This window comes from Zootermopsis nevadensis, unplaced genomic scaffold (genome assembly GCF_977971745.1).
Source record: "Zootermopsis nevadensis isolate Lab colony 2312 unplaced genomic scaffold, Znev_1.0 Znev_ptg000044l, whole genome shotgun sequence".
Lineage (NCBI taxonomy): Eukaryota > Metazoa > Arthropoda > Insecta > Blattodea > Termopsidae > Zootermopsis > Zootermopsis nevadensis.
The window spans coordinates 3043007-3070062 of NW_028259176.1; the positions used below are offsets into that span (position 1 = coordinate 3043007).

Sequence of the window (27056 nt, forward strand, 5' to 3'; positions counted from 1 at the left end):
TATTCAATACAGACAGATATATATATGGGAAAAAACTAAATTCATCCTGAAATGCTTCATTCACACCCCTCAATACCAAATTTCATTGTAATCTGTTAAAAGTTTTAAGGATCAAATATGAACACAGACACACACAACTTCTCCATTATGTATTAAATTAATGCACCTTGTGCAAAGAATGTAACAATGGAATGTAAATGGCAGAGTGTTACCATATAGCCAGAAATAAAATGCAATAAAATATTTCTTGGTTCATAAGAGGAAGCAAACAATCATGTGTTTACTTATGCTTCTGTCGAAGAAAGACAATCATTATGCCAATTCTTCAAACAAATAACCACTCTGGTGCATGATTATGAAAACAGTTATAGACTAATTAGTTACCACTAAAAAAAAGAGATTTTTTTTCTTTTCTTACTAGAATATATGACTGAAATTTTCAAAGGATTTTATCATAAATCTTAAAAATGTTACCTTGCTTTCAATTCGTTTCAATAAATAGCTGGTATTCATTTAATTAATAAGATATGTTGGAAGAAGATCCTCCACCTGACTGTTACACATTTAAAATGACCTCCACCCAAAGAGAAAAAAAATCTATCATTCCACCAACATACCTTGTTATAACAATTATTTAACTTGAAATATCTTCAATTAAGATGATAACCTAAATAAAACCTATTATGCACCAGGCCTGTTACAGTTTCATGCCATCTGTTCAATGGTCTTCCTACACTTCTCTTCCCTTCACATGCTAAATGAAATCGGAAATAAGATATTGTCTTGCTGACTGGCTGCTGCTGGCTGAGAAGCAGTGAGTTTAACTGTATGGATAGTACCTGCAGTTAATTTCTGTACAGACTCTGAGGTGGCATTCCCCCAGCACCAGTGGAATGACATTCCGCAATAACTTAATTTCTCATGATTGAAGAATTCAAAACTACCTTTGCTTAAAAAAAGTCAATTGGGAAGATCTGTCATAAAAAAGCATGCAGCATCCAATTACAATACAAAGAAATTAAGAAATACTATATGATTCTAATTAATCCAGTGTTAACGAGTTCATCCAGAGTGGCTCTAACGATATTTTTTATAGTATATTCCTTTTCAATCATACCTTATTGACTCCTATTAAAAAAAAGTACTGACATGGTTTAGTTTATTAACAAATAATACAATCTGGCACATGTTCCTTCATTATTTAGAATGAGACTGGAAAAAATAATTACTATAATCAGTGTCTCTTTCTTGTCTAGTCAACACATGCAATCAATTAAGTTATGTGCAAAGATACTGGGAACTTGTGATGCTGCGTGTACTTTGATTTCTATAGGTTACCTAGCACTGTTAGGGTATAAAAATAAAGGAGGTGAACTAGACGTGTAGTTTCGATGGGGAGACAAACAAATGTAGTGTTTTGGTAGAAAAACCTCTTGGAAAGTGGCCACTTGAAGACCAAGAAGAAAGAAGATGGGAAAATAACATTAACTCTCATCATCCATGTTCCAGATGACCATGCGTTACACCAGCATATCACTAGACCATTAACCATGGAGTTAAAGTCTGGCTGGCAGCGCCTTAGCATAGGTCTTTAAATCCCCTATTCCTACAAAATGAAAGTTAAGCTGTATCTTTTGGAGCTAAATTCTGAGACTGGGAGGTTTGGAACTGGCACAAGATCACGTCAAATCATGGATTTCAGTATTAATGCTGTTAAAAATTTGGATTCTATTACTAAACAGAAAGTTACTTAATCAGTATGCATGATTTTGCTTAAATTGTAGATTACTGAATGATAGTGTATCAATATTTAGTGTATTATGAAATGTAATGATGATGATGATGATCACAACTGTGAATTGGAAAGGATATACGAGGCAGCATAAGTGGCTTATTTTTGAGGTATTATCCCACCAAATGCTGGAAATCCAAAATGACCTGTTAAGATAACTCATCCTCAGGATTAATTTGAAGATTTGCTTTCTAAATACATGTGAGATGCCCATGCATATGGACCTGTACTTCCATGTGAAGTCTGAACACAATCTGCTACAGAAGCAGCCTATGCCGAATATGCTCATTCACTGGGTAAGGACCGTTTGTGATGCTGAGAGCCTAGACAAGGAAATCAACCACCTAAGGAAAACCTTTAAACAAAATGGACACAGCAGCTGTTCTGTCAAGCATACCCTAGCCACAAAACAGAAGCCACAAATACAGATTGAGAAGCTGACAAGTGTATCATTAATATAATTTCAAAGTGGCCTCACACAAAATCAGCAGGCTCCTTGCCAAATACAACATCATAACCATCCACATCCCAGTCAAGATGAACAACAATGGGTGGACCTGTTTAAGGCAAAATGGTCCTAAAAATTGCAGGCATATACTGTGTCCTCTGCAAATTCAGCGAAGTCCATGTTGGAAAGACTGGCAGATCCATCAAAACCAGATGCAAAGAACACATGAGACGCATACATATGGGCCAGCCACAGAAGTCAACCATGGCAGAGCAGAGATTTGACACAGGACATAACATCAATTTAAAGAGCATATACATGCTGGATAAGGCCACAGGATACATGGACTGTGTAATAAAAGAGGCTACTGAGTTCAGGCTCTACCTTAAAATTTTAACAAGGGCAGCGGTTTCACTCTGTCAGTCAGTCAGTCCTCGTACCTGGTATCTAACATTCTGAAACAATACAGAACCAAATCAATCCAGAAGCAAGGCTAAGCTAAGCAAGAACTTGACTCTGCCCATTAGCACCCACCAGTTCACACTCAGCTTCAAAGACAGGCGCTGGACAAATATATATGTGGGCCAGTCTGGATGAACTGTTACAGCAAAACCTGTTGATAGGGACAGAGGTAGTCCCTGAAATGCTGATTTTTAATGAACTGATATGGCTGACAGCCCAGAAATATTTTATTAATGGAGATATCAGTTAAAGGAGATTGCTGTTAGAATAAGAACTGCACCAGTATTTACCTGGAGGGAATGACTGAAGAAAACTACAAACATCTTTTGTCAGGACAACTAGCCCCCAAGCTCACCCAGGACAACAAGAATACAAAGGAGTGTTAATTACTTGACCATAACTATGGTCACTTACACTACAGCCAGTGGAGTCCCACAGGAAAAGTGTTCCTACAATATGCATGAAATTGTGGTTGAGTGGTATTCATGACAAAAAAGGGGTGTTAAAATTGTTACAAGCATTATAAAAATGTATCTGTAATGTTCACTAACAAAGAAAGAAGTGTCACATCAAGTTCTAATTAACTAGCATAACTTCTTAAGATCAATAAAGCAATGCACACAAGCAATTTAAATTAAAGAGAGATGCAGATCACGGTTTTAATTAGCATCTTAAAATATATGACATATGATGCTACATTCAAAACAAGAAATCATACTTCAAATTAAAAGTAAAGCTCAAGTTACATCTCAAAACTAAACTTACAGCACATATAAAGAATAAACTTGCAACCATATACTACATATTTACAAAATCAAACTTATGTTATCTGTAAAATAAGATCACTACACATTCAGTTGTGTAGCATTAAAGAAATATTATATTTACAGCATACCATTCCAAACACAGATTTGTAACATATGTATAAACATGGGGGGGGGGGGGGGGGGGGGGGGGGACTCTTGCAAAGTGAGATTTCAGTGTCTCACAGTGACAAGTGTAAAGATGGCTGGCTTCTGGGCACTGCATATTGTGGTAGAAATTCAGTGACATTTCAGAGATGTTTGCTGACTCCATCATCAGGGACAATGCCCTGATGATGGAGTCAGCACCTCTGAAATGTCACTAAACTTCTATCAGACTATACAGCATAATGACCCAGAAGACAGCCATTTTCATTCTCTTCTCAAATAAATAAATAAAAAATTATAGAAATTACTCCATGCTTTAAGACGAAACAAATACTCATAAGAAGTATGGAAAAAGTGGTTGGTCCTACCCTTGGTTTCTTGCAGGTATTTGGACGGCGAATTCTATTCACCCAAGACTCAAGAAATCGTAAGAAGTTTTCCACCATATGACCCTGATCCTCAAGGGAAGGAAGTGTGTAAATATCACAGTGGTCAGAACCTTCTAATATCTTCTTTGTAGCCTGATGATTCAGTGGAAGAAGATAAACACGAAAGCGCCAGTACTTTTGGGCCTTTTAAATAAAGAGAATATTGTTAGTAAAATAAGACAGATTTATGAACTGTAAACTGAATAAAATTCTGTTAATTCCTTTTCAGTTTGGCATGAGTTCAAGTTCAAAGTTGAAGAAATGTGCCTACTGTGAGTAGCCTCTTTGCGCATAAAGAAATTCTACACAGGCTGAATGGAATTTCAAGTAATCTTATACTGATGGATCTTACTATACTCATCATTTCACATACTGGCTCCAGTTCCCAGGTTAACTTCACATGGAATAATGTAAAACAAGATAATTGCATTTCCTCATATCACTAACATATTACAGAATGAAAAAACTTAAATCAAAAACTCTGATGTATGATTTATGTGAGGAGTTATGAAAATGGTCTATTGTGCAAAATGTCATTGTATACATAACCTACCCACATAAAAGAATCATTTTCTCCAATAAATTTTATAGTCTGTATATAGACCTAACAGTTAAGAAAAGACAATTTCTTTATCACATTTAAGCTTAACTCAATTGTCATGCCACACCTTTAATTTTCCTTTCTGCACTACAGTACTTCATATCTTGGTTCACATGGCTGGAACGTCACACCATAGATCACATGACCTATAGCAACAGCGAAGAACAATTCTCACTAAACTATGCCAAATGTAATGCTTTCCTACTTGCTTCAGATTTTATACCTGTCTATCCCTTCTGGATGCTGGAAACTACATTTTTCAGTGTTGACTCCTTTCACACACACATCATCCACAGGAACTTTACTTTACAGTGAAAATGAAGGTAAGTAAATCATATGAGGACATGAATTGTGCAATGAAAGATTGCAATATGGTAAAATCTTGGCCCACTGTAAGTTTCAGTAACGTCATGATATAGTCAAACGTAACACCTTACCTCTGCAAGGGCAAAATCTGTATCTCCTCTTGTACAAATGTAGTGATCCAGATAGTTCCAATTAAAATTTTCTAATTTCTCTGTTGTGAAAGATACCCATGATATTTCATAGTTGTCATGATGAGGGGCATGAAACCGGTAACGATAATGTATATTAAAAGGAGGGTATGGATGTCTGAAAGCAAAGAAATGTTATGTTGATTGATCACTGGTTTATTAACAATGTTTTCCAACTGCATAAGTTATGTATTATTTATCAAATGATAGGATGAATTTCAAACTGGCAAAGATGTGGAACTGTTCATTGGGTACCAAAAAGAACTATAAAAATTCACAACCATGTTAGCCACATAATTACGAATGTCGGCGCTCTCACATTCTTCCAAGTACAAGATACAAGACATTTAGACAATTGTCACTTCCTAACACATGGTTAATATTCATAATATGAATTAATTTTTAAAATCATCGTAAGAAATGTGGATGTGTTCCTCTCTCATACACTATCACCGGTTAATCTATCAACCCCTCTCTAGGAGAGATTATCTCTTCTTCTCTCCCTGTGTATCTCAAAAGTCCTGTTCGTTAAGTCTCAAATACATTTCAAATGGTCACAGATATCACTGTAAGTACTTTTACAAAGTGCCAGCACAGCTCAGTCAGTGTGGTGACTGGCTACAGGCTGCACAACTGGGTGCAAGCAGAACAGCTCTGAAGTCAACCCACCTTCTATCTAATGGGCACCAGGGTAAAGCAGCCAAAGCATGAAGCCAAACACCTCCAACTAGTTCTGTGATCTGGAATGTGTGAAGCTTTACATCCATGTCCTCATACCAAAATGCTTACATATAGGGACAATGTGTCCTTAGTCTAGGTACCTTGTATATTTTTATAACCACTTATTTTGTTTTCCTCTACCTATTAATCAATCCAAACAGTCAATCAATGTTTCTTTCCAACTATCTATGTATCCATCCATCCATACATTTACGTAAAACAAACCCCTATAAAATAAAAATAAACTAAAACTCAGATTACCTGGCAACAAAAAGTGTACACTTCCAACACCAAATTCTTAAAAACTTATCAGGTGTTTTGGGAGCTGAAATATGCAAATTAAAGAAGATACACAGCTTCTCCATTCACATTTAAGTCATGCACTGACTCCAAAGCATGTGGCAAACCAACATACTGTATGAGATTTAAGGTTCACACAGTGACACTGTCAATGTTGTTCTGGGTTGCAGTGCCCTAAAAATGGAGAACGGATGCTTCTCCAAAATGTTGGTATCTACCTATAAGTTCACACAGTGCCATAACCCAAAAGAACAAAACTGACAATATACTGTATATTATAAAACAGAAAAATACCTGGGTCTGTATCTTCTAACAGTAATAGATGATCCACTGAGGGATATCTTGTGGAACACTCGCCCAATGCTGAGAAAATATTCTTCAGTTAGTTCAATATCACAAGGACGAGACATCACAGGTGAGCTTATAATACCAGCTGTGGCAGAGGTGGAATTACTGCCTGGTGTCTGTGCCTGTTTCTTCGGATTGTGCTCAGACAACACAATCAACTGGAACCCCTAAGAAGTAAACAATATAAAAATAAAGATATAAACAAAATAACATGTCCTACTATACAAACACTCGCAACTTATTCTTTTGCCTATATTTAACAGAAAAATAATTTATTTTGTAACTTGTGTTTTCTAACTTTAAAAAATGTTTTAAAAATATAAATGCTTTATTAAAGCAGTAAACATTCCCAAATTAAAGCATACTGAGAATTATTAAGCACCAGGTCTTCAATAATAACTTGCCATAGCTACTATTAAAATATTAATGGTATACAACATTATATTAATTCATTAGCATGTCATATCCAACCTGAGCAAGTCTCTGTGAAACCAATTCTTTAAACACTTCTGCAGTGGTTAAAGGCTTTTTGTAGATTGCCCTCTGCTGAGCAAAATCTGCATTCACATCATCAGGCAGAAGATTGTAGTCAGACACAACATAGTCATTCTGAAGGCTGCGCTTGTCGGGAAAGTAATCCGTGGTGATAGGTAGACACGCTGGAATGGTAAGGGACTTCCACAGTCCACACCTAAACAAAATAAAACACACTTCATAGATATTATTAACTTAAATTGGCCTTCAAATAAGTGCAACTGTATAATTTTCATGAAAAAGTCTTTTAAATGAATGATGAAATGTATAAATGAGGGAATAATAAGTAACAGTTATTTAGTTTGAAATTAATAACATTTTAGCTTAATGTTACAGCTACATGCTTATTAAAAACAAAGATTTCATTTAGTTAAAAACACTTCTTATACTACGTAACAATGATTCAAAGATTTTATGTGGGCAGAATACCAAATAACTTGGATATTTTGACAATGTAAAAACAATTTATAACACTTGTTTTCTCTGTTGTTATGTATTACTTAGGGCAAAGAACAAATTATGTTTCATAACACAGTATATATACCAACATTTTGAACATCCTTTCACCTTACATTACTTATTTAGAAAAATAACGAGGTTTCCTGTTTCACATATACATGTACATCCATGCATTTATCTCCCACTAAAAACTTTTGAAACAAATATCCAGTCTCCACTGATTTTAGTCATGCCAGTAGAGGTTTCTATACATTCATAATTTTTAATTCTGTATTATCAAAACTACTAGAGCAGTTCCAAGATGGGGGTAATACTTGTGTCATTCAATGCATACCCTAATATTTTGTAGAGTACTAGATCTTTGATGAATATGCAACTTTTGCTCTAGCAATTTTTTAGTAAAATACAAAACAATGTAGAAATCCCTGGGCATATGAAATTAGGCATGGCATGAGATCATAAACACACCTACAGATTCCACATGGAATATATATGTTGTCCCCAAAGCTATGAACATGACAATTATCATTCTACAATTTCAGATTAAAATACAGGTCTTTCAGGTACTCAGTTGGAACTGCAATGGTGCAAAATATTTGTACTAATGTAACAAAGTGCTGTGTAATTATTAATTTATGTTCTCTCAGTTCTGATGGCATCACCTAGCAAATGAAAGTATTTTACGGCATGTATACAATATAGTTATTTTCCTAATTTTCTTTCGGCTTACATACAGTAGTAAGATAAATCAATATCTTATCACAAGAATTAACAAGAAATTCTGAAATGCATGACACCAGAAATGCCTGCTGGTTATTCAGTAGAACAGAAGGTAAAAAGCACCCTTGAAATGCAGATGTAAGGAAGAAAATTAAATTCTGATTTATACTCTACTTCTGGAAATGTTTACATATGCATGTAAAAATGTCAACAAAAGTTAACATGTTTCTGATTCACTTTCTTATACTTAAAATGTCATCATTTTTACATTCACTAAACTTAATTTTCACTCAGAGATTCCTTAAGTAATGTGTCTACTTTATATACATATATAGCTATTCACATGCACTCACACACACGTGCGCACACACATGCACACACCTTCTCTTACCAACACACACAGTATACTCCCAATTATTAATAAAGAAATTATTTTATTTATAAACAAGATAATTCTGGACTATTCACAATTTAAATTATTCATGCTGCTTCTCTCTCCAATTAGCACAAATAATATTGAGAAAACTGTAATGGCTCATGAACATACTCTACAGAAATCAGTTCTTCCTGTAAGATAAAAAAATGCATTGTTATATTTCAGATAACTAAACATGTAGATAAACACATACACAAACATGTATGTGCACACATGAGCGCACATGCACACACACTCTCTCTCTCTCACTTCTTCATGATCTAAAATTGTTCCTGCAGCAGACTGCATGTAGGCCAACTGCTTCAGGAAGAAATCTGAGTTGAACAACAACACAATTCATGAATTCTTCTTCCCTGTACCATTTTTTATATGCATCATGCACAAAGAATTAAAAGCATTTAAAAACAGAAGGCAAAAAATATATATATTATAGGACAGCTTATATTTCAAACCTTCTGGGTCACGAACACCTTCCCACTAAAGTGTTAATTTTATAATGCATACCAGATGTCAGGACTCCAGAAATATAAAATCTTCTTAAAACAGAATCCCAAAAGACCTGAATACTGTCTGGTTTCTGTTGAATACACTTACTTCAGATAAAATATTGTATAATATACTAATAATCCAAAATACATGAAAAAAATCCATAATGTGTGTAATGTGTATTGTGAAGTTTCCAGTTTTATTTCTTTTTTTCGTTTCTCCTTAATTTTCTTTCATTTTTACTTCTGCCATATAAATATATTTTATACACTTCTTTCCCATGTGTGACTAACAAATCCTGTATTTTACATTTGTGTTTACTCTATATTCTTGGAACAAGAAAAAATCTCTGACAAAAAGTAGGTTTCCATTTAACTCCGATCCATTTAAATTAAAACTAAATATGTACTCACCACCGGTTGACAACATAGCATGGGTAAGCATATTTCTGGAGCCTTGCCAATTGCCAGCCCAGCAATATGGATAGAACACCAACTCACTTATGCTTGTCTTTTAAAGCTGCTTATTATGATACTTAGGTGAGAGAATGAATGCTTGTTACTGAACGGATGTGACAATCCTTCTCATAATCACAGAACCAAGAGTGTTTTTAAAAAAAAAATATATATAAATAATTGGGTTTCAAAAACTTTAATCAGCACACCTCTTTATAAAAGTTTTGTTCAGCAATTACGCTGCAAATCAATACAACTGAAAGCATAGAGAAAATATGTAATGAAATATGTACTATTCTAGATCACTTGGAGTAGAGCGAGCAAAACTATATTTTATGTAATACCACACTGGATGTTAATTGCACAAGAGTTGGTGTACTCACTAAATTGAGTACTTAGCTTTATGTCCACTGGCCTGATTTCCGTTGTTGGTCTATGGTTAGCCATGGCTGCGTTGTCTGTGCCTGTGAACTTCAATGGTTTTGTAAAGTGCAACCTGTTATGCTTTATAATAAACCATTGTTTTATGAATTGTTTGATTTAATATGAATTAATCTGTTTGCCACTGATGATGACCTATCGAGGTCAAAACGCGTTTGGCACTAAGTGTTTTTTCAAGTGTAAACAGTTTTGTTTGAATGCATGATTTTATATATCAATACACTGCACGGTATGCAGGTTTCAAGATTAACAGTAACAAGCTTCATATGTGGATAGGAGTAGTTTAAAACCCAAACAACAAGCAACTTCACTGATAAAAAATTTATAAATTAATGAGAACTTTTTCATGTTTTGAATATTACTCTGGTGGATCGTGACCCACAGTTTGAAAGGTGCTGATCTACTCTACCTCCTACTACAGCAGATTTTGAAATACATTTCCAAACCTATGATAACTTTGCTGACTGATTGATTGCACACGATCACACGTCCCACAGACAGACATGAAAAGGAAAACAAAAATTACACTCATTAGCCTCAAAAGCTAGCACATAATTACAATAACATAAAATTAACATAATGTATGCCTTCTGCACATATGGATATAAATAACATAAACACAACAGGCTATGACAAGTTGATGATTATCTTCTGCTACACAACACCCAGTCAATTAAAAGTTAAGTATCACTGATATATTTCACATTCTAAATAGTCCATACTCCTCCCACAAGATCTCCATATAGATATGAAACATGCACACAAACATGTTTTGGATAAAAATTAAAAACTAACTAGCAGAGAATGCATTACTCTTTCAAACATCATATATCATATATCATCAATTAATTTCACAACTGACTGACACACTATGTATGAAATTTTTGTACTATTATAAATGAAGTCAAACACTACTGTCACTTACAGTGTAGATCCAAAACGAATAATAGAATGATTCAGAAAAGATAATAAAAACAGGTGGAACAAAGATGAATAATCTGAGGACAAAATAAAAATCTAATATAATGAGGAAGCCAAGTATTTGGAAATAAAGCAAGTAGGGTCCAGCATCATTCAAGGTAGGTAAGGTCTCTTACTGAAGAGAATGACAGTGAATTATAAGTACTTAAACACATCAATTTTAAAACCAATAGAACACTCACATGAATGTAAATAATGAAATACTTAAAACAAGTACGTTTATATCACAAGAGAGATTTTGCAGGATTAAAGACAAGTACAATTCACAGACACTGGTAAAATAATGTCCAAAAGCACATATTAAAAATTATGCAAACTAATGTTCAAACCTAGGAAGACATGGGTATAGGGTAAGACACAAGAAATTAATGTAAGGGGCAAAAGTATGAAAACTTATTGAATATACATGGACGGAAATAATAGACATACAAGATAAACTCAAGTCAGATAATAAGTTCAAGAGATTACTGCATACAGGAAGAAATAATAGAAGAATGCACATAGAATAAGAGCAGACAGCACAGAATTATAAATCTGTAGAGTGACAAGTTCCAGAAAGACCAACATGCTTCAAAGATAATATTTAAGCTAGTGCAGGCATTAAGACTCCAAAGAAATTTCATTTGAGAGCATATTACTTACTACTTGAAGCACATGAACACTGCAATCTGGTGATATTTCAAGTTCTCATGGCGACAAGTATGAAGAAGACAGTCATCAGGGATGCTGCACCTTGTAGTCTGGTAGAAACTGACCAGTGTTTCAGAGGTGTTCACTGCTTCCACATCAAGGTGATAAGGATGATAACTCATCACCACAATGACAGGGGCAGTAAGCACCTCTGAAATGTCAAGTCAATTTCTCCAAGACTATAAGGTGCAGCATCCCAGAAGGCAGCCAAACTTCAAATAAACATGCAGTCAATACAATACAAAGGAACCTGCAGTAAATACGTGAACTACACTGGTAAAGGCATCACCATGAAGGAAGGACCCCTAAGAATTCTCACATAGTTGCATGATTCATAGGAGAGTCTCCACACAGGGTGTCCCACCCAATTACTTAAATGCACAGAAACTTACAGAAGTCTTCAAATAAAGTGCCCATTATTAATACACAATATCCAATTTAACCAGTGTGTGGATAAATTTTAAAACTGCATAATGAGCAGCTTAAAAATCTGTACTCCTCCCCCAATATTGTCAGGGTGATTAAGTCAAGAAGAATGAGATGGGCAGGGCATGTAGCACGCATGGATGGGACAAGAGGTGTGCACCGGGTATTGGTTGGGAAGCCTGAGGGGAAGAGACCTCTGGGGAGACCTAGACGTAGATGGGAGGATAATCTCAGGCGGGATCTATGGGAGATAAGAGTTGAAGGAGACTGGATTTTGTTAGCCCAGGACAGGGTCTGGTGGAGGGCTTTGGTTAATTCGGTGATGAACCTTCGGGTTCGGTAAGCCATCTAGTTAGTTAGTTAGTGGATAAATTTTACTAAACACCAAAACATCAAATCTCATAAAACTCTATTCATCTACTCTGGTGTTATTACATGTGGATGGACACACACAAAAAGAAACATTTTGAAAGTCAATCCAAGCTCATACAAGGTAAGCCACAAGAGATTTTTCTTTCTTAAAGGAGAACAGTGTTGTTAAAAAGACAGGGAAACAATTTAGCAAAGAAAGTTAAATACATTTTAGCACACCATATTAGAGAGTAAATTATGATCAATATCATGCTATCAAACATAAAGGCTACTTTAGTTTAATCTGACATTACATCACACATTATTGGGATACAACAAGAATAAATGGTATATGAATTTACCACTGTTCTTTCCAATATTTTCTTGTAACACTTGAATAAAATTAGAAATTTGAATGACATGACTTCCAACATTACAGTGGCTTTTGGACTCATTCAAAAATGCAATGTGAATACACCAGCACTGAGTTGTATATTCTCATAACATAGCAGATAAAAGCTGCATGTTCTGACAGTAGTTAAAATATGTGTATTATGAAATTTGTTAGTATAATCCAAACTATATACTCACCATGATGCAAGTTACAATGTTCCATTTGTGAAGAATGCTTATACACAAGACATGTAAGGGGGAGGGGGGAACATTATAATAAAAGTAATCACTTTTATGTACTTTAAAAATTACCTCACAAATGTACTGCAGTGTATCAGACTAAAATTTGTGAATTTCCTGCGTTTATGTGAAAGTCAATGTAGTGATGTCCAACAGAAACACATACCACAACATTAATTTAACAACACCATTACATGAATGTCCTCAAGGATTATGACACTGATAATGTACAGAAGTGCAATGGTGTACTTTAATTTTCAGCACACATATTTGATAAATGCATTTTTTGCAATTCTGAATACTACATTGGCCTTGATGTTTGTTAAATGCAAATAGAAATTTATTGTTGCAGAGCTACTCACATTACAAATATTACACTGTATAGTCATTATGTTCCTTGTATTTTTAAATACATATATGAGGAAAAGTATTTTCAAGCAAAATATGTAATGCATAATAAGACGTTACATACATAATGTTCTACTTATTTATGATCTGCTATTTTTGAGGGAAGTTATGGATTCATTTGAATTTTATGTAATGTATGCTTCTGATACTATACTGGACAAACACATATACAAATTATTTGTTTAACATCCTTTAGTACAGAAACTGTTAAGTAGTTTCAGGGATAATCAAACAAGCCTCTGCTCTTTGTTCAAAGAACACATACCAAACATGACAAAATTTTTAAAAATTCCATCTTTAGAATATTATTTTAATTTTCTAGCCTCTTCTGACCATGCAAGGTTGAAAGAATACATTTCTGCTACATAAGTACCAGTTGAGCAAAATTTCACACCTCAGCATGTATTGTAATTTTAACCATGTCAGAGGTAAGAGACAGAGTTGGCATTCAGAAAATCTCCACTAGATCCATAAAATAATTTGGGAAACAGTCAATATATTATCCTTAGACTATCAGGTCCCCATGTATAATCATGTCAGTATTAAATCTAGATCACTAGATAAAAAAATTAGAAGAGTTGTTTGAATGTGCACTTGAAAAAAATGTGATGACAAATACTAATTGAAATACAGTAGTATAAATTATATGCTCTATTATTAAACTCACCTGTAGTGAGAGCAGGAGTCCATTCTTGCTCACCAGTAGCTCCCCAGAGTAAAGTCAAACTCTTATTAGTTTGAATAATATTATCACCAGATATTGATGGAACAACACCTGGACGCCCTGAGGATCGATTCTTGGAATCTGAAATACAAGTTAATAAAACATGACATTGTTGTAGTGTAATAACAAACCCTGCAAGATAATTCTTCGTTAATTAAATATAGCAAAATCTGTCTCATATGAAATCTACCAAAATTAAAAAAAGATTTCAGCTTTAGCCATTTGCTACCCTGATTTAAGATATCAACTTGGCAATGTCTGTGTATATTCCAGTATAAAGAGATCTTGGCCCAGAGACTGGCTATCCTGATTGAAGTTTTTGTAGCTTTATTCAATCTGTCAAGGCAAATGCCAAGATAATACCCCAAATTAGATCAAGGCTGCTTCCTTCCATGTCCTTTCCTATTCATTATTCACTATCATTCAACACTACATAGTCCGAGATGCTGAAAGTGTCATTAAAAATTATACACAGACAAATATAAAGAGAATTAATTGGTATTTCTATTTAGACAGCTATAGGGGTAGTAGAAGGCATGTAATACTTACTGTCATGAAATGTAATCTGAGAGCCTGATCTTGGTAGTGAACCAACTGGGGTAGAGTTTTCATTGCCTGGAGATGTACTATATGTAGATCCAGCCTCATATACATGTTGGTCTGGGTTTGAAACAGCTGGAATAGCCTGGTAGTGATGCTGTTGGATAAGCACCCCAGTAGGTCCTACAATAAAATGAATACTCCATATAATGGATCTCTGACCACCCAAATACATGTGATGCAAATACTAATTAAAATATCTCTCTATACAAGAAAAACATAACCATAATATGTGAGATGTGATAATACAAAGTGTCTCCAAGTACGCAGTTCTGTCAACAACAGTACAAAATAAAGCCCATCTTTGGTCATAAATATACTTATAAACTTCTAACACACTCTCTTGTGTGTCACAAGTTACAAATATGCCATGCCAATGATGTGGATGTTTGAGGTTGTAACAGACATCTTTGAGATGAAAAAAGTTAAGTAGATCACAAATGGTCCTTGTCATAATTGAACTGACAAATAAGATCATGCATACACATAAATAACACTGCTCCTTCAATAGGTATTAAAACAAATTCTCTGCATTATCCAAATACATATTCTGGCAGTCACTTAGCAAAGCATGCATATCATAAACATATATTCAGAAAAATACTAAAAGATCCATTTCAGTACAATTCACCTTTCTACAAAGTTCCCACAACTAATGAGTTTCCCGAAGAAAATTCTATACATGTTTGATTTTGCTACCTACAGACACACACACACACACACACACATTACTACAAAGAGAACAATCGAGAACACTGAGCAATAATTGTTACCTTTGGGAAAGATATGAGTCCAACGTCGCCTGTTGGATGTGAGCTTAATGGTGACATGAGATGGATCGAAAGGGTTGATAAGAGGCCGCCCAGGCCGCAGAATATCGGTCTGGGACTGCAACGGGTTATTTGGAGATCCAGCACTTCCAACAACTGGGCGATACGGAGGGGACATTTCTGCTTCTGGAGCTTCAGTTTGGACACCAAATGCCCTATGCTTTACAGCTAAGGAGAAAAGAGTATAAACTGATGCTGACAAAAACTACCTTTACAAGGATATCTAACCTACACATTAAGGACTTTTAGATGACATGCACTCACTTATCAAACAGAATAAGTAACTCAAAATGTAATATAAAAATTATATATAACAAGGTGTCTCTCACATAATACAAAAAACATATGAATCTATAACATTGAGAAATATAAAGACTGAAAGAACAACATATTCATTCCTTGTGCTGGAACCAACTTATCAAATACATAAGAAGATGTAATAAAGATAATGGCTGTCTTCTGGGTTGTAGCACCATGTAGCATGGTACAAGTGAACCAGACTACATGGCACACTGATAAACTCAATTATTATTATGTAATAAAGATGTAACTCCACATTGAAAATTATACCCTTAAACGTTATGAATATGACATAGCAGATCAATTTTATGAAGTTACTAATACTGGACAGTTACTTGCTCTTAACACTCTGTGCACTATCAAAGAGCCTCCTAACTCTTGGACAATGAAAGGACAACGAATTACCCCTTAAGTCTGTCTACCTTTGGAAAACCACCCACCTGTAAAAGAAACGTGTTTAAATATTTAAACATCTAAGCTCTAAATCAGAATAGGCAGACACAATTTAAGAATGTATGCAACATAATCCATTCACCAAAAATTTAAAAATCTGTTACAAACAACTTACCTTTTAGGTGTTGCAAGACCTTTGATACAACATCGATTCACATGTAATTTTAAAGCACAATATTCTACATATTCAGGATCAGTCAAAACAATCTTTAGTAATAATTTAAATAATCCCATGGGAAACAATTTGATGGTTTTTGTCTTTGTTATCAGTTCTAAAAAAGCAAAACTTTTATTCTGAATTCCATGTAAAATTTTGTTTTTAAGGAGGAAGACTTTCATGGTTAGAAGCTGACTAATTTTCTTCATTTATCAAGCTTCAAAAAAGCTAACAGAACTTACTTTTACAAAAATTCAAGTATAACAAGAAATACTGAGGATTATGCCAATACTGAAATAAATATATATATATATCGATGGGATAGCACAAGATTATAATTGTTGTTAATCAAAGTGACTAAATTATCTTACTGTAATGAGAGAAAAATATAAAAAGGTATCACAAATGCTTATTATTAATCTTACTTGTAGAAAGACAACTAGGCCAATGAAAAGTAAGTCTACAATATTTTAACAATGCCTAACATTAAACTTTATTTTACAACTTTCATAAAACGGCATCTTCAGTACCAGATGGTAACCATAGTCAGAGGGATTTTATAGGAGTACTCACATCCAACTGAAACAGACTGATGTGGTGAGATGTTACTGGAATGATGCTGAGGAATAGAAATGGCTGCTGAGCGAGGTGCAGAGGTGCCAGCAGTCGAGCCATCACTTAGGGAATGGTGAATGTCTGGATCAGACATTTTCCTCTTGAGAAATTTTTGTCCACTCCCACTCTGTGAATCCAACACTGAAACACTAGTTTTCTTGTGTCGGCTACTATTCACACGCTGCAAGCTACGGGATAACCTGCAATTCAATACTTTCTTTTACCCAATAACAGAAATTAAAAGGAGTTAAGTTTTGCTCTGTCACCCTCAGTGGACTAGTGGTTAGTGTACTCACCACTGTACCCAAAGTACGCAGGTTCAAACCTGGCCGAGGATGATGAATTTTTAAGAGTGATTAAAATCCGTAGCACTACTTATTTTGGAGGGGAAAGTAAAGTGGTGGTCCCATGTTGTAGATTTATGGCATGTAAAAGAAACTTACGAGCATGAACGAGATGTTTCATAAGCAAAATTCATTGGCCATTTCTCACACGTCTCCCCTGATTCTCTACTAGATGGCTCTAGCAGACAAATCCGGAATGAGTGGAAATTGTGCAGTGTCAATAGGCTGGTCACTCACTACTCACAAACGCACACTTCAAAGACTAGGAAACCTCCTACCTGGGAGGAGACCAAGGCTCAGACTCGGGCTGCAGTGCCATTGGATGGATGGAAAAGTTTTCCTCTGGCCCATTTTTGCCTAGCAGGCTACCAAAGAATTTCCAGACTCTTTTGTAATAATAACTACAAAATGAGACCTCTGCCAAATAGAAAGGGTTTAAAACCAAATCTTTCTAAGGTTATACCATCTCTTAAAATCAGTGATTCCTTGTATAAAGAAATGTGGCAGGACTCATAATTCCTAAATTTCTTCAGAGTACAAGCATAGTTCTTTTCAAGAAACCCTGCTAGCCTAAACATTTCCTGTCTTTCATGGAACTCACCACTGGACTTTATCCTGAAAAAGACAAGTTCAGCCCACAAAATCACAAACCATTTCCCTTATGATTGATATTACTTCTTCCTACATTTGCTAAGGTCTTAAAACTAAACTACATAATAAATGTAGTCTATCTTCTGTGCACCATACATTACATTACAATCCACAATTATATTTACTCCAAATCCTTCCAATTTTCTTAATGACATTCATTTAATATTATCCCCTTTCTTCATCTCAAAAGTGGCTACTTTTAAAGAGGTTCTGCCAGCAAAAGTTGGCACAATTTCTTATTTTGACAAGTAAACTAAATTTTTACTTGATCATTAAAGATTTCTTATGATAAAAAATCTTAATTACCTCGTTGTATGGATGGGAGGCAACTGGAACACTTGAGCATCATAAGCATCATAATCAAAGAGTGAATTAGGCATACACTCATCTTCTTGGATCAATTTTGATTTTGATGCTTGCAAAGGGCAACCATTAGATGCAGGTGATGGTTTTGTTCTCTTTGGTGGCAGTTTGATTCTTGGAATAAAGGTAGAATATGCCACTTTTTTGTTTGTCGAATAGAAGCTGTAATCAGATAAAAAGTTGTTATTATTATATACTAAAAATCTGAAGTCACTACCATTTTATTTTCAAACTTCACTGTAGTGCACATTTGTATAGGACATTTACAAAGTCCATTTCACATTTCAAATCTTTATTTTCTGCTTCTGCAGTGCAGCTTGCAGTTCAAATTTAAACCAAAAATTATTTTCTGTTTCTGAATAATTCTTAAGTTATAAAGAATGTTGTTTCAACTACATACCAACAAATAAGATGGAAACCTGTCTTAAGTTTAAGTAGGAAGCATTTATGGCCCATCTGAAGGTATTAATTAACCAGATAGTCAATCAGTGAATAAGGAGAAACAGAAAAAAGCTCAACCAGATCAGCTGATAACATGGCAAGATTCAAACTGGGTTTCTCGCAAACACAAGGCTACAGAATCATCATTACACACACCTGCTCGGTCCTCCATGTTTTAAATGTTGGTATGGTACAAATTTAAATACTTCTTCTGCAAACTAATTATGATCATTATATAGGAGAGAAGGTATGATTAAACCACCTCTGAATAGGGTGCCAGTAAACAATGCAATAAATACTTAAGTACAAACCAATATACAAGTTTCACTTCCCAATGCTTATAGCCAATGTAACCGACCACCAAATCACTCCATATTATGCACAGTCAAACAATTACTCACTAGTTGGTCATTCTGGTTTTTATATCTCAATATTAATCACATAATACTGTTTAGGACAGAATGGCCCTAAAGGTACATAACTTTAAGCCGATGATGCTGCTGCTTAGAACTAAAAAACTATTTACAAAGAAAAACTTGTGTTACTATTTTTCAACAACCTTAAATTGATCCAATGAGGCATACTATAGTCATCTGCTGCACTGAAGGAGGTATCTTTATTATGGAACTGTGAAACAAATAAACAAAACAGTAATTATAACACTGTCTTCAACTGATATCTGTATATAAACAATATTCAAAGGAACAACATCTAGGACAAAACTTATAGCAGAAAGAATCTCAACAGTGTTTGAGAATATCACTGACAATATTTTAGTGAGGCTCTATAGCCTATGGTTAATTCAGAACAAGCTAAACTGGCCTGAAGTTAAAATAATTTTCTACACTGCATTAATAATATATACAATACACTTTTCAGTCAACATACTTTCAGAAGTGGGACAGCATGAAGTGGCTGCTCTCCAACACACACAAGGTCACTTCCAACACCGTTATCAATGATGCGCTGCTCTGTGACATTAGTTAACTCCCGGTCCACTTCAAATACTCCAACTCCTGGTGTTATTACTACTGACAACTGTCCAGTTCGATCAAAACTGCGATCTAAGTAGTGTTTTTCAAAAACTGTGTACATAAATAAATTTGTACATACAATTCAGATTCATTATAGAGGTAAAATAGCATGACAATGTCAGAGTTCATCAGAATCCATTTAGTTATGGTGGCTTATATGTTCTATGCACAAACTGCATAATGGGAAAGATGTGGGTGTGTGTTTGTCCATCCAGCTGTTTTTTGTTACTGAAAATATTAAAATAGTAAAAAATAGGTTTTCATAATTCAGTTAAAATAGCAAATACCAACCATTGAGAGACATGTTCAAGACTTCAAGAAAATTTCCTTGTGCCGCTGTAGAGTTGACAGCTTTTGGAATCTGAACCCCAGGTCTTTTGTGATATTCAAGCACTATCTTCTGATAATCAGTGAAAAGTCGGCGTAACTGTACCAATGTGTTTGTCCAGTCGTCATACCTCTCATTCTGAACTGCAACTCTGGAAATGTCAAGAATGTGCAATTACTTGTGTTTAGATGAAACTGAAATTAATACAGTGAAACCTCGATGCATCGTTTTCGGCGGGGGTGGGAAATAAAAACGATGAATGCGGGAAAGCATTAAACATTTAAAAAAAAACAATGTTTCTCTTTCAAAGTTACTTCTTTTTACCAAAAAAGTCTTTAATGGACAACTGGTTTGTCGAAACTTTACGTTTTAGACCAAACCGAGCACTTTCCACGTTCAAAATGTTTTCCTCGTCACGTTCAGTAATATTATGCGCATAAAAGAACGACTTCACTTTTGCCAATGCTTCGGCAAAACTCGGCACAGCTTCGGGCTCGCATTCGTCGTCTTCCTCACCACTCCCACCCCCTTCGCGGACAATAACAGGAAGAATGGAAGTACTATTACTGCCGAACACAACGAAACGTAGCTGTAGAAGAGACACTGAACCGCTGGAAACGAGATGAACCAGAAGAATGAAAAGTGTCGCCCGCCTTTCCTTTGTACTTGTAATAAAAGCATTTGTGAAGAAATTCACACTGCACATGCCATCTGGCATCGCTGGAACGAAATTTGAGTGCACCCTAATTTAACTCGTAAAATTTCTGACAATGAGCACCCCTCATTCCAAAAGAATCTGTGCTGGTTGGGCGACATAACAGGTTACCGCTACTGTGTATTCCAAAAACATTGTGCGTCTTTCGGAATTAAATTCTAAAAATATCGCGTAAATTTCGTTATAATTTCTCAGAAACGATCATTGCGGGCCGGAACTAAGATTTTTGAACGATCGATGCGATAAAACGATAGTTCGAGGAACGATAGAAGCGGGAAAATGTAACATTATTTTATATGGGATGTATTCGGGACCGAACAAAACAGACGATGCATCCGGGAAAACGATAGTTCCGGGAACGATGGATAGAGGTTTCACTGTATTTTATTAAATGACATGTTCTACATCATTTGGTTTAGTCCTAAGAAGGATCTATGGAATGTAAATAAACTCTACGCTCTAGCATACCTGAATACTGCACTTCCTTATCCAATTCACAAACACTCCAGGTGCCTCATTCTGTCTGGTTCTTCACATCTCCAACTCCAAAAAAGCTGCTTCCCCAGCACGAACACAACTGATCTTCTGAAACACTGATATTCAGACAAATTGGTCTGCCGTGTCTTCGTGTGACACCGTGATACCAGTTCACATGAAAGTTGCCACTCAGCACATCCACCGAAACTTGAAATGAATCTTGACGAAATTAAAAGTGAAACAGTTTCACATGTAAAAGTTGAAGGAGAAAAAAGAACAATAACTCATGAAGAGAATGTACTACTTCAACACTAATCAACTAGTTTAATACGAAACATTTAGTTGTGGAATTTGGTTTGCTTAATAATAAATTTTAATATCCCAACTAAAACACTACTAATCAACTATGTCATCTCAGCTACTGCTATGGAGATAATTAAGAACCAGAAGACATAAAGCAAACTTTACAATTGTTCTAAGCTTACTCATGAATCATATATAAAGATATTGCAGTACATAAACCAAACATGTAGTAATGAGCCCATAATTGTGTTTGGAAACTCGAAACTGTCTTTAGAATTAAATATGCAGTCATTACTGTGCAATATTTGCCTGCTTGAGTCAGAATCTCTCCGGACGCATCATTCCCAATCGTTGTAACACGTCTTTTGACACTACATAACTTCTGAGGGCACATCTGATTAACCGACTCAATGTGCCACTGTCTTCGAGAAAATATTAGTTAATCGGTCACAGGTATAAGGGCCCTGTGATCCCGTATCAATCTCTCCACATCCAAGCATGGCCACGTCAGCCCTGAAGATAGAGACAGCGTTTCTCTTAAAAATTGCAATCTACCTACAAGTCTACAGGTTGTCACAACATTGCGATATACACGTGATTCTAACTCTTGAACTAACTTACACTTTACTTACTTAATAATAAATGTTGTTATACATATGGATCACTGCAATTTCACACTTTCCACTTTGATATTTGGTTATGAAACTGTGTCTGTCAAGACAAATACAATAACCTCTTCAGAAGTTACTAAGTCAGGCTTACACATTTACCTACATGCTTTGCCTTGGATTTTTAACTTAGTTTAACAAAAATTGGAATAAAAAACCTATAATAATGTATGGAACACCAAACAGGCAGTTCACACTAAAAACTTCTCTTCCTCACAATGCAAATGCAAAATCAGCATCAGAATTTGTTTAACTTCTGCTTAAACAAAAATGCCCAATTATGTTACAGTTCTCAGAGCAAAGCAGTTCACATGCTCCTTGTGTCGTGATTAGTAAAATTGCTGTAATGTATTACATACTATATCAAAATATTACCCTTTTAGTCTACATCATATTAGTAAGTTCCAACCATAACTGTAATGCATTATTAATGCTGACACCTTTTCAATGCAGCCTCATTAAAATAACATCCTAATTTATTTCAGCATTCAAAATCGTGCAGAGGAGGCTAGGTGCGCCCCAGAGCCGGTCTGGACGCAGAGACTAGAGGAAAAATCCTCGGTCCCCGTCGGGGATCGAACCCCGATCGCCCAGCCTGCAGCTAGTCACTGTACTGACTGAGCTATCCCAGCTCACGATACTGCAAAGTCAAGTATCTTAAAAATAGCTAATTTTGTTAAGACCACAAAGCTCAACCTCATTGACACAACGCACAATGATGGATGGCACCATGAGGAGTGTAATCAGCGATGGTGCCCGTCACACCTCCACGACGAGTCGGGGTATTATCCACTGACACACATGGCAGAGGCACCTGTTCTTTGCATTGCGGGTGACGACGCTCTAGAGTCTCGACATTTCATTGCCACTTTCCCAAATTTAATCCTGAAATAATGCACATACAAATCTGCACTACAGAACACTTTGGTGAAAATTTATCATACAACTCTGGAAAAGAAAACAAATTAGGAATGTTTGAAAATGAAGTTCAGAACCCGAATAACTTGACCTAAGAGAGATAAAGTGACGACTGAGAACAGAAAACTGCGTAATAAAGATTCAGAATTATTTATTTTCAACTGGTACTGGTACTGTTGCAGTGACTGAATAGAAATCTGATTGGTTGTTGGATGTAATAAATACTGACACTTCAAGATATGGCTCACTTCAGTTCAAAAGAATTGAGTGGATGAGAAGAAATCGGTAATTTTCATTCTGTACTTTTGTGCGCAAGACAAAATTCACAGTTAGCGGATTTACTTCCACGTACAATTGAACAGCACTCCACCAGTGTTAGAGCTGGATGTCAGAGGGTTTAACCGATTTCGGCACCAACCAGATTCCTCTGATTCAGACGAGTGCGTAACATTTTTTTTCCAACAGCTATAATGAAATGTCAATCAAGCCACTGCTGAAATTATAGTGATCCAGAAATCAATCTTTTAACATTCCTTTCATACATTTACAAATGATTTCTCTTTTTATTACTATTGGGTGGAGGGAGGGGGCAAAGAGACACAATTAAACAAGGATAAGACAAGAAAAGTTATGAAAAATGTACACAAAGTTTGCCTGGAAAACCTGAAGGTAATAACAGGACACTTATATCCACTCTTATGTCACAGAATTATTTATTTCATCTCACATACCCCATAATCTATGTCTTTCAATAGAAATGAGATACCGAGTCTGGCACCCATAAAATCGACCTTTTAAAGACAGTTTACAGAATTACTTTTGCATACCTGTACTTGTTTGAGGAGCAGACGGTCGTAATGTTGCCCATGGAATGCCGCTATCATGGATTCCGACCTTCCGGGGTTCACCGGTAGGAGATTCCTCCGACTTGGTGGGTCCACCTTCCTTTCCTACAGTCTCCACCCCAACCAGCTAGCAGAGCAGAAAAGTACACGCTAATGATGTTCCATACAGGGGTTTTTACAAGAAACCTTTAATGTTTTATCAAATGCTTTGTACTAATGCAGTCCTTGTTCTGTAACGACTGACTAAAGCCCAATGGTAACTACATGTACTATCTGCTTTAATATTAAGAAATTGCAGTTTGCTCACAGAGTGTATTTATAGGTTTCACATTATTTTAACAGTAAACAAGAGATTATTTCCTCCAAAAAGCATTGACTAACTAATTTGTAAACTTATTTTCCAGGTTATGTACATTCCCATGTGAAACACGTCCTTGTAATTGTGTCGAAAGTACTGAGGTTCATGTATGTTGTATGAAATGACATGTTCTACATCATTTGGTTTAGTCGTAATAAGGATCTATGGAATGTAAATAAACTCTAATCCCTAACATACCTGAATACTGCACTTCCTTATCCAAGTCACAAACACTCCAGGTGCTTCGTTCTGTCTGGTTCTTCACAAATCCAACTCCAAAAAAGCTGCTTCCCCATCACGCACACAACTGATCTTCTGAAACACTGATATTCAGACAAATTGGTCTGCCATGTCTTCGTTGTTACCAGTCCACACACACTACAGATACAGTTCACATGAAATTTGCCACTAAGCACATCCCCTGATCTCAAACTCCTCTTTGAGACAGACAAGGCACTCACACTGAATCTATAACAGTACACCTCCTCGGAAAGCAAGGAGATCACACGAGGGCCTAAGGTCTTCCTTGTGGCATCGTGAGCCATGCTACAAACACCCGATACTTTGTCACTAGGAATCTAAAGTGTGTACCTGTTGGTGTGGTGACCACGTAAAATGTGCTAAAAATAAACACACCCTAGCCTAGGTTGGGAATTGCATTTTTTACTAACTTTTCACGTTATCATCATTATATTTTTATTGTATATAATGTATAGAAAATTATGCAGATAAAAGTGTATATATATATATATATATACACACACACACACGTATTGAGCTTCACGTTGCCTGCATACAGACCAAATTTTGCCAAAGTTGCCCACACCCTGAAGAATGTTTGGCAAGTCTCGTGTAATACGTAGTTCCCTTTGTTGGTCTTCCATCATCAGGCCATCTAACCTCCCGTATTCCTTCAATGTCCAAACTATACTCCCCCACCTCAACTGCTAATGTATCCAGCGCCTCTGTTCTATGTGTTACAAAAACCCACTCACCTAATGTTGAGATTTCTTCATCTATCTCAGCATCCAACTCTGTATCAGATGCTTTGGTTCTGTCCTTATCTTTTAAAAAATTAACAGATTCACCCTCTGAAATGATACAGGATTTCGGTATGTAGTACATTTTCAATAAATAAATAAATATAAATAAATGAAAATCTGAAACGCAAGCACATATACCTATATTAATTCTAAATTTTAAAGTTGACGAAACATATCCGCCATGTTGTGACGTCACAGTCAACGCCCAGTGAACGCGAATGCATGATCAGCACACAATGGAATAAAATTTTCTAGGCTTTGAAGACTTTCGATTTGTTTGCTACAGTCCTGCAAAAGAAGAGAACACATTACATGATGGCCAGCGGCCATATTCCTGCGATTTGTGTGACAAGTCATTCATCGATCAGCATAACCTGAAGACCCATCAGCGTACGCACAGTGGTAAAAAGCTATATTCCTGTGATGTAACAAATCATTCAGTTTTCAGGGTAATCCACAGTGGATCATGTTAAAACCTCTATATAATATTAAAGAATAACTACAGAATAAACTTTATATACTATAATCAATAAACTGAATGTTTATTTAAATTCTCATTCATCAAAACCAAAAGCAGATAAAATATTTTCAGACACACTGTGACCAAGAGATGGACTTTCATCATCTGAGCTTGAACTGTCATTCAGTTCAAGAGGAGGTTCACCATCATCAGTCTCTTTGTCATTCCCATAGAAACTCTTGCAGTCATATCTTAACTCTACTGCAGCAGTGTTACATGAAGGATTTGGGTCACTAAAGTTGCCAATTATTTCATATGTTTTAGACACTTCAATTTCCTTTTTAAGAATTAATTCTTTTAGATCGGTAGATGTGTTATGTTCAGATATTTGTCCAACTTCTATAACAGCAAACTGTGAAGATCTACCCACTATTTTCAAACCGCTGTCAGCATGTGAAATCTGTCTGTTAGTTGGATCTAGAATTACATATTCAGAATCACGCCATGCAGTTACAGTGATCTCTTCTGTTTTGTCGATTCTGTCCATCATCTGAAGGCAGAGTGAAGGTGGGTTATCACTTGAGGTTGCATGCATTTTCACACAGTAACCAGGATCGGACACTTTACGTGGGGAATCATTCAATTTATCAACTGATTCTGCTTGAAGCTGAGTTAGACGGAGACATGCAGTTGGATCGCTACTAGTAACTGCACTCACCCTGATAATTTCTTCATCTGATAATCGTTGAGATCGTGGTTGCTCAACATTTTCCAGTGATAATCTAGCAATTTTTTTGTTAGAGATAATTGTCAAAGTAGCACCTCCCTGAACATCATGCAACATCTTCCTTGTGTTTCCTTGGACATTAGTTGATTTAACAGGTGACTCAGAATCAGTCTCTGGT

At 35.7% G+C, this 27056-nt stretch overlaps 1 protein-coding gene across 19 annotated transcripts in view; it reads right to left on the reverse strand.

Moving 5' to 3' along the window:
• The window catches only part of LOC147871700 (GATOR complex protein Iml1-like), a 55141-nt gene extending 29176 nt beyond the window's left edge, over positions 1-25965 (reverse strand). For 17 of the 19 annotated variants that reach the window (XM_087360378.1, XM_087360391.1, XM_087360390.1 and 14 more), the window contains exons 1-19: positions 25830-25965; positions 25644-25739; positions 24847-24971; positions 24273-24417; positions 23242-23412; positions 21548-21672; positions 20328-20515; positions 19891-20087; positions 19562-19629; positions 18505-18723; positions 17162-17403; positions 15622-15846; positions 14798-14971; positions 14192-14329; positions 10445-10499; positions 6976-7195; positions 6451-6671; positions 5080-5254; positions 3982-4185 (exon numbers count right to left, since the gene is read on the reverse strand). In XM_087360378.1, the coding sequence (XP_087216504.1) occupies positions 3982-4185; positions 5080-5254; positions 6451-6671; positions 6976-7195; positions 10445-10499; positions 14192-14329; positions 14798-14971; positions 15622-15846; positions 17162-17403; positions 18505-18723; positions 19562-19629; positions 19891-20087; positions 20328-20340 (2151 nt within the window). In that variant the 5' untranslated portion in view covers positions 20341-20515; positions 21548-21672; positions 23242-23412; ... (2 more) ...; positions 25644-25739; positions 25830-25965. Of the gene's footprint in view, positions 1-3981; positions 4186-5079; positions 5255-6450; positions 6672-6975; positions 7196-10444; positions 10500-14191; positions 14330-14797; positions 14972-15621; positions 15847-17161; positions 17404-18504; positions 18724-19561; positions 19630-19890; positions 20088-20327; positions 20516-21547; positions 21673-23223; positions 23413-24272; positions 24418-24846; positions 24972-25643; positions 25740-25829 lie in introns of all 19 variants that reach the window. The other 2 variants (XM_087360374.1, XM_087360375.1) reach the window with 2 other exon arrangements.
• Between the last annotated feature and the right edge of the window lie 1091 nt (positions 25966-27056).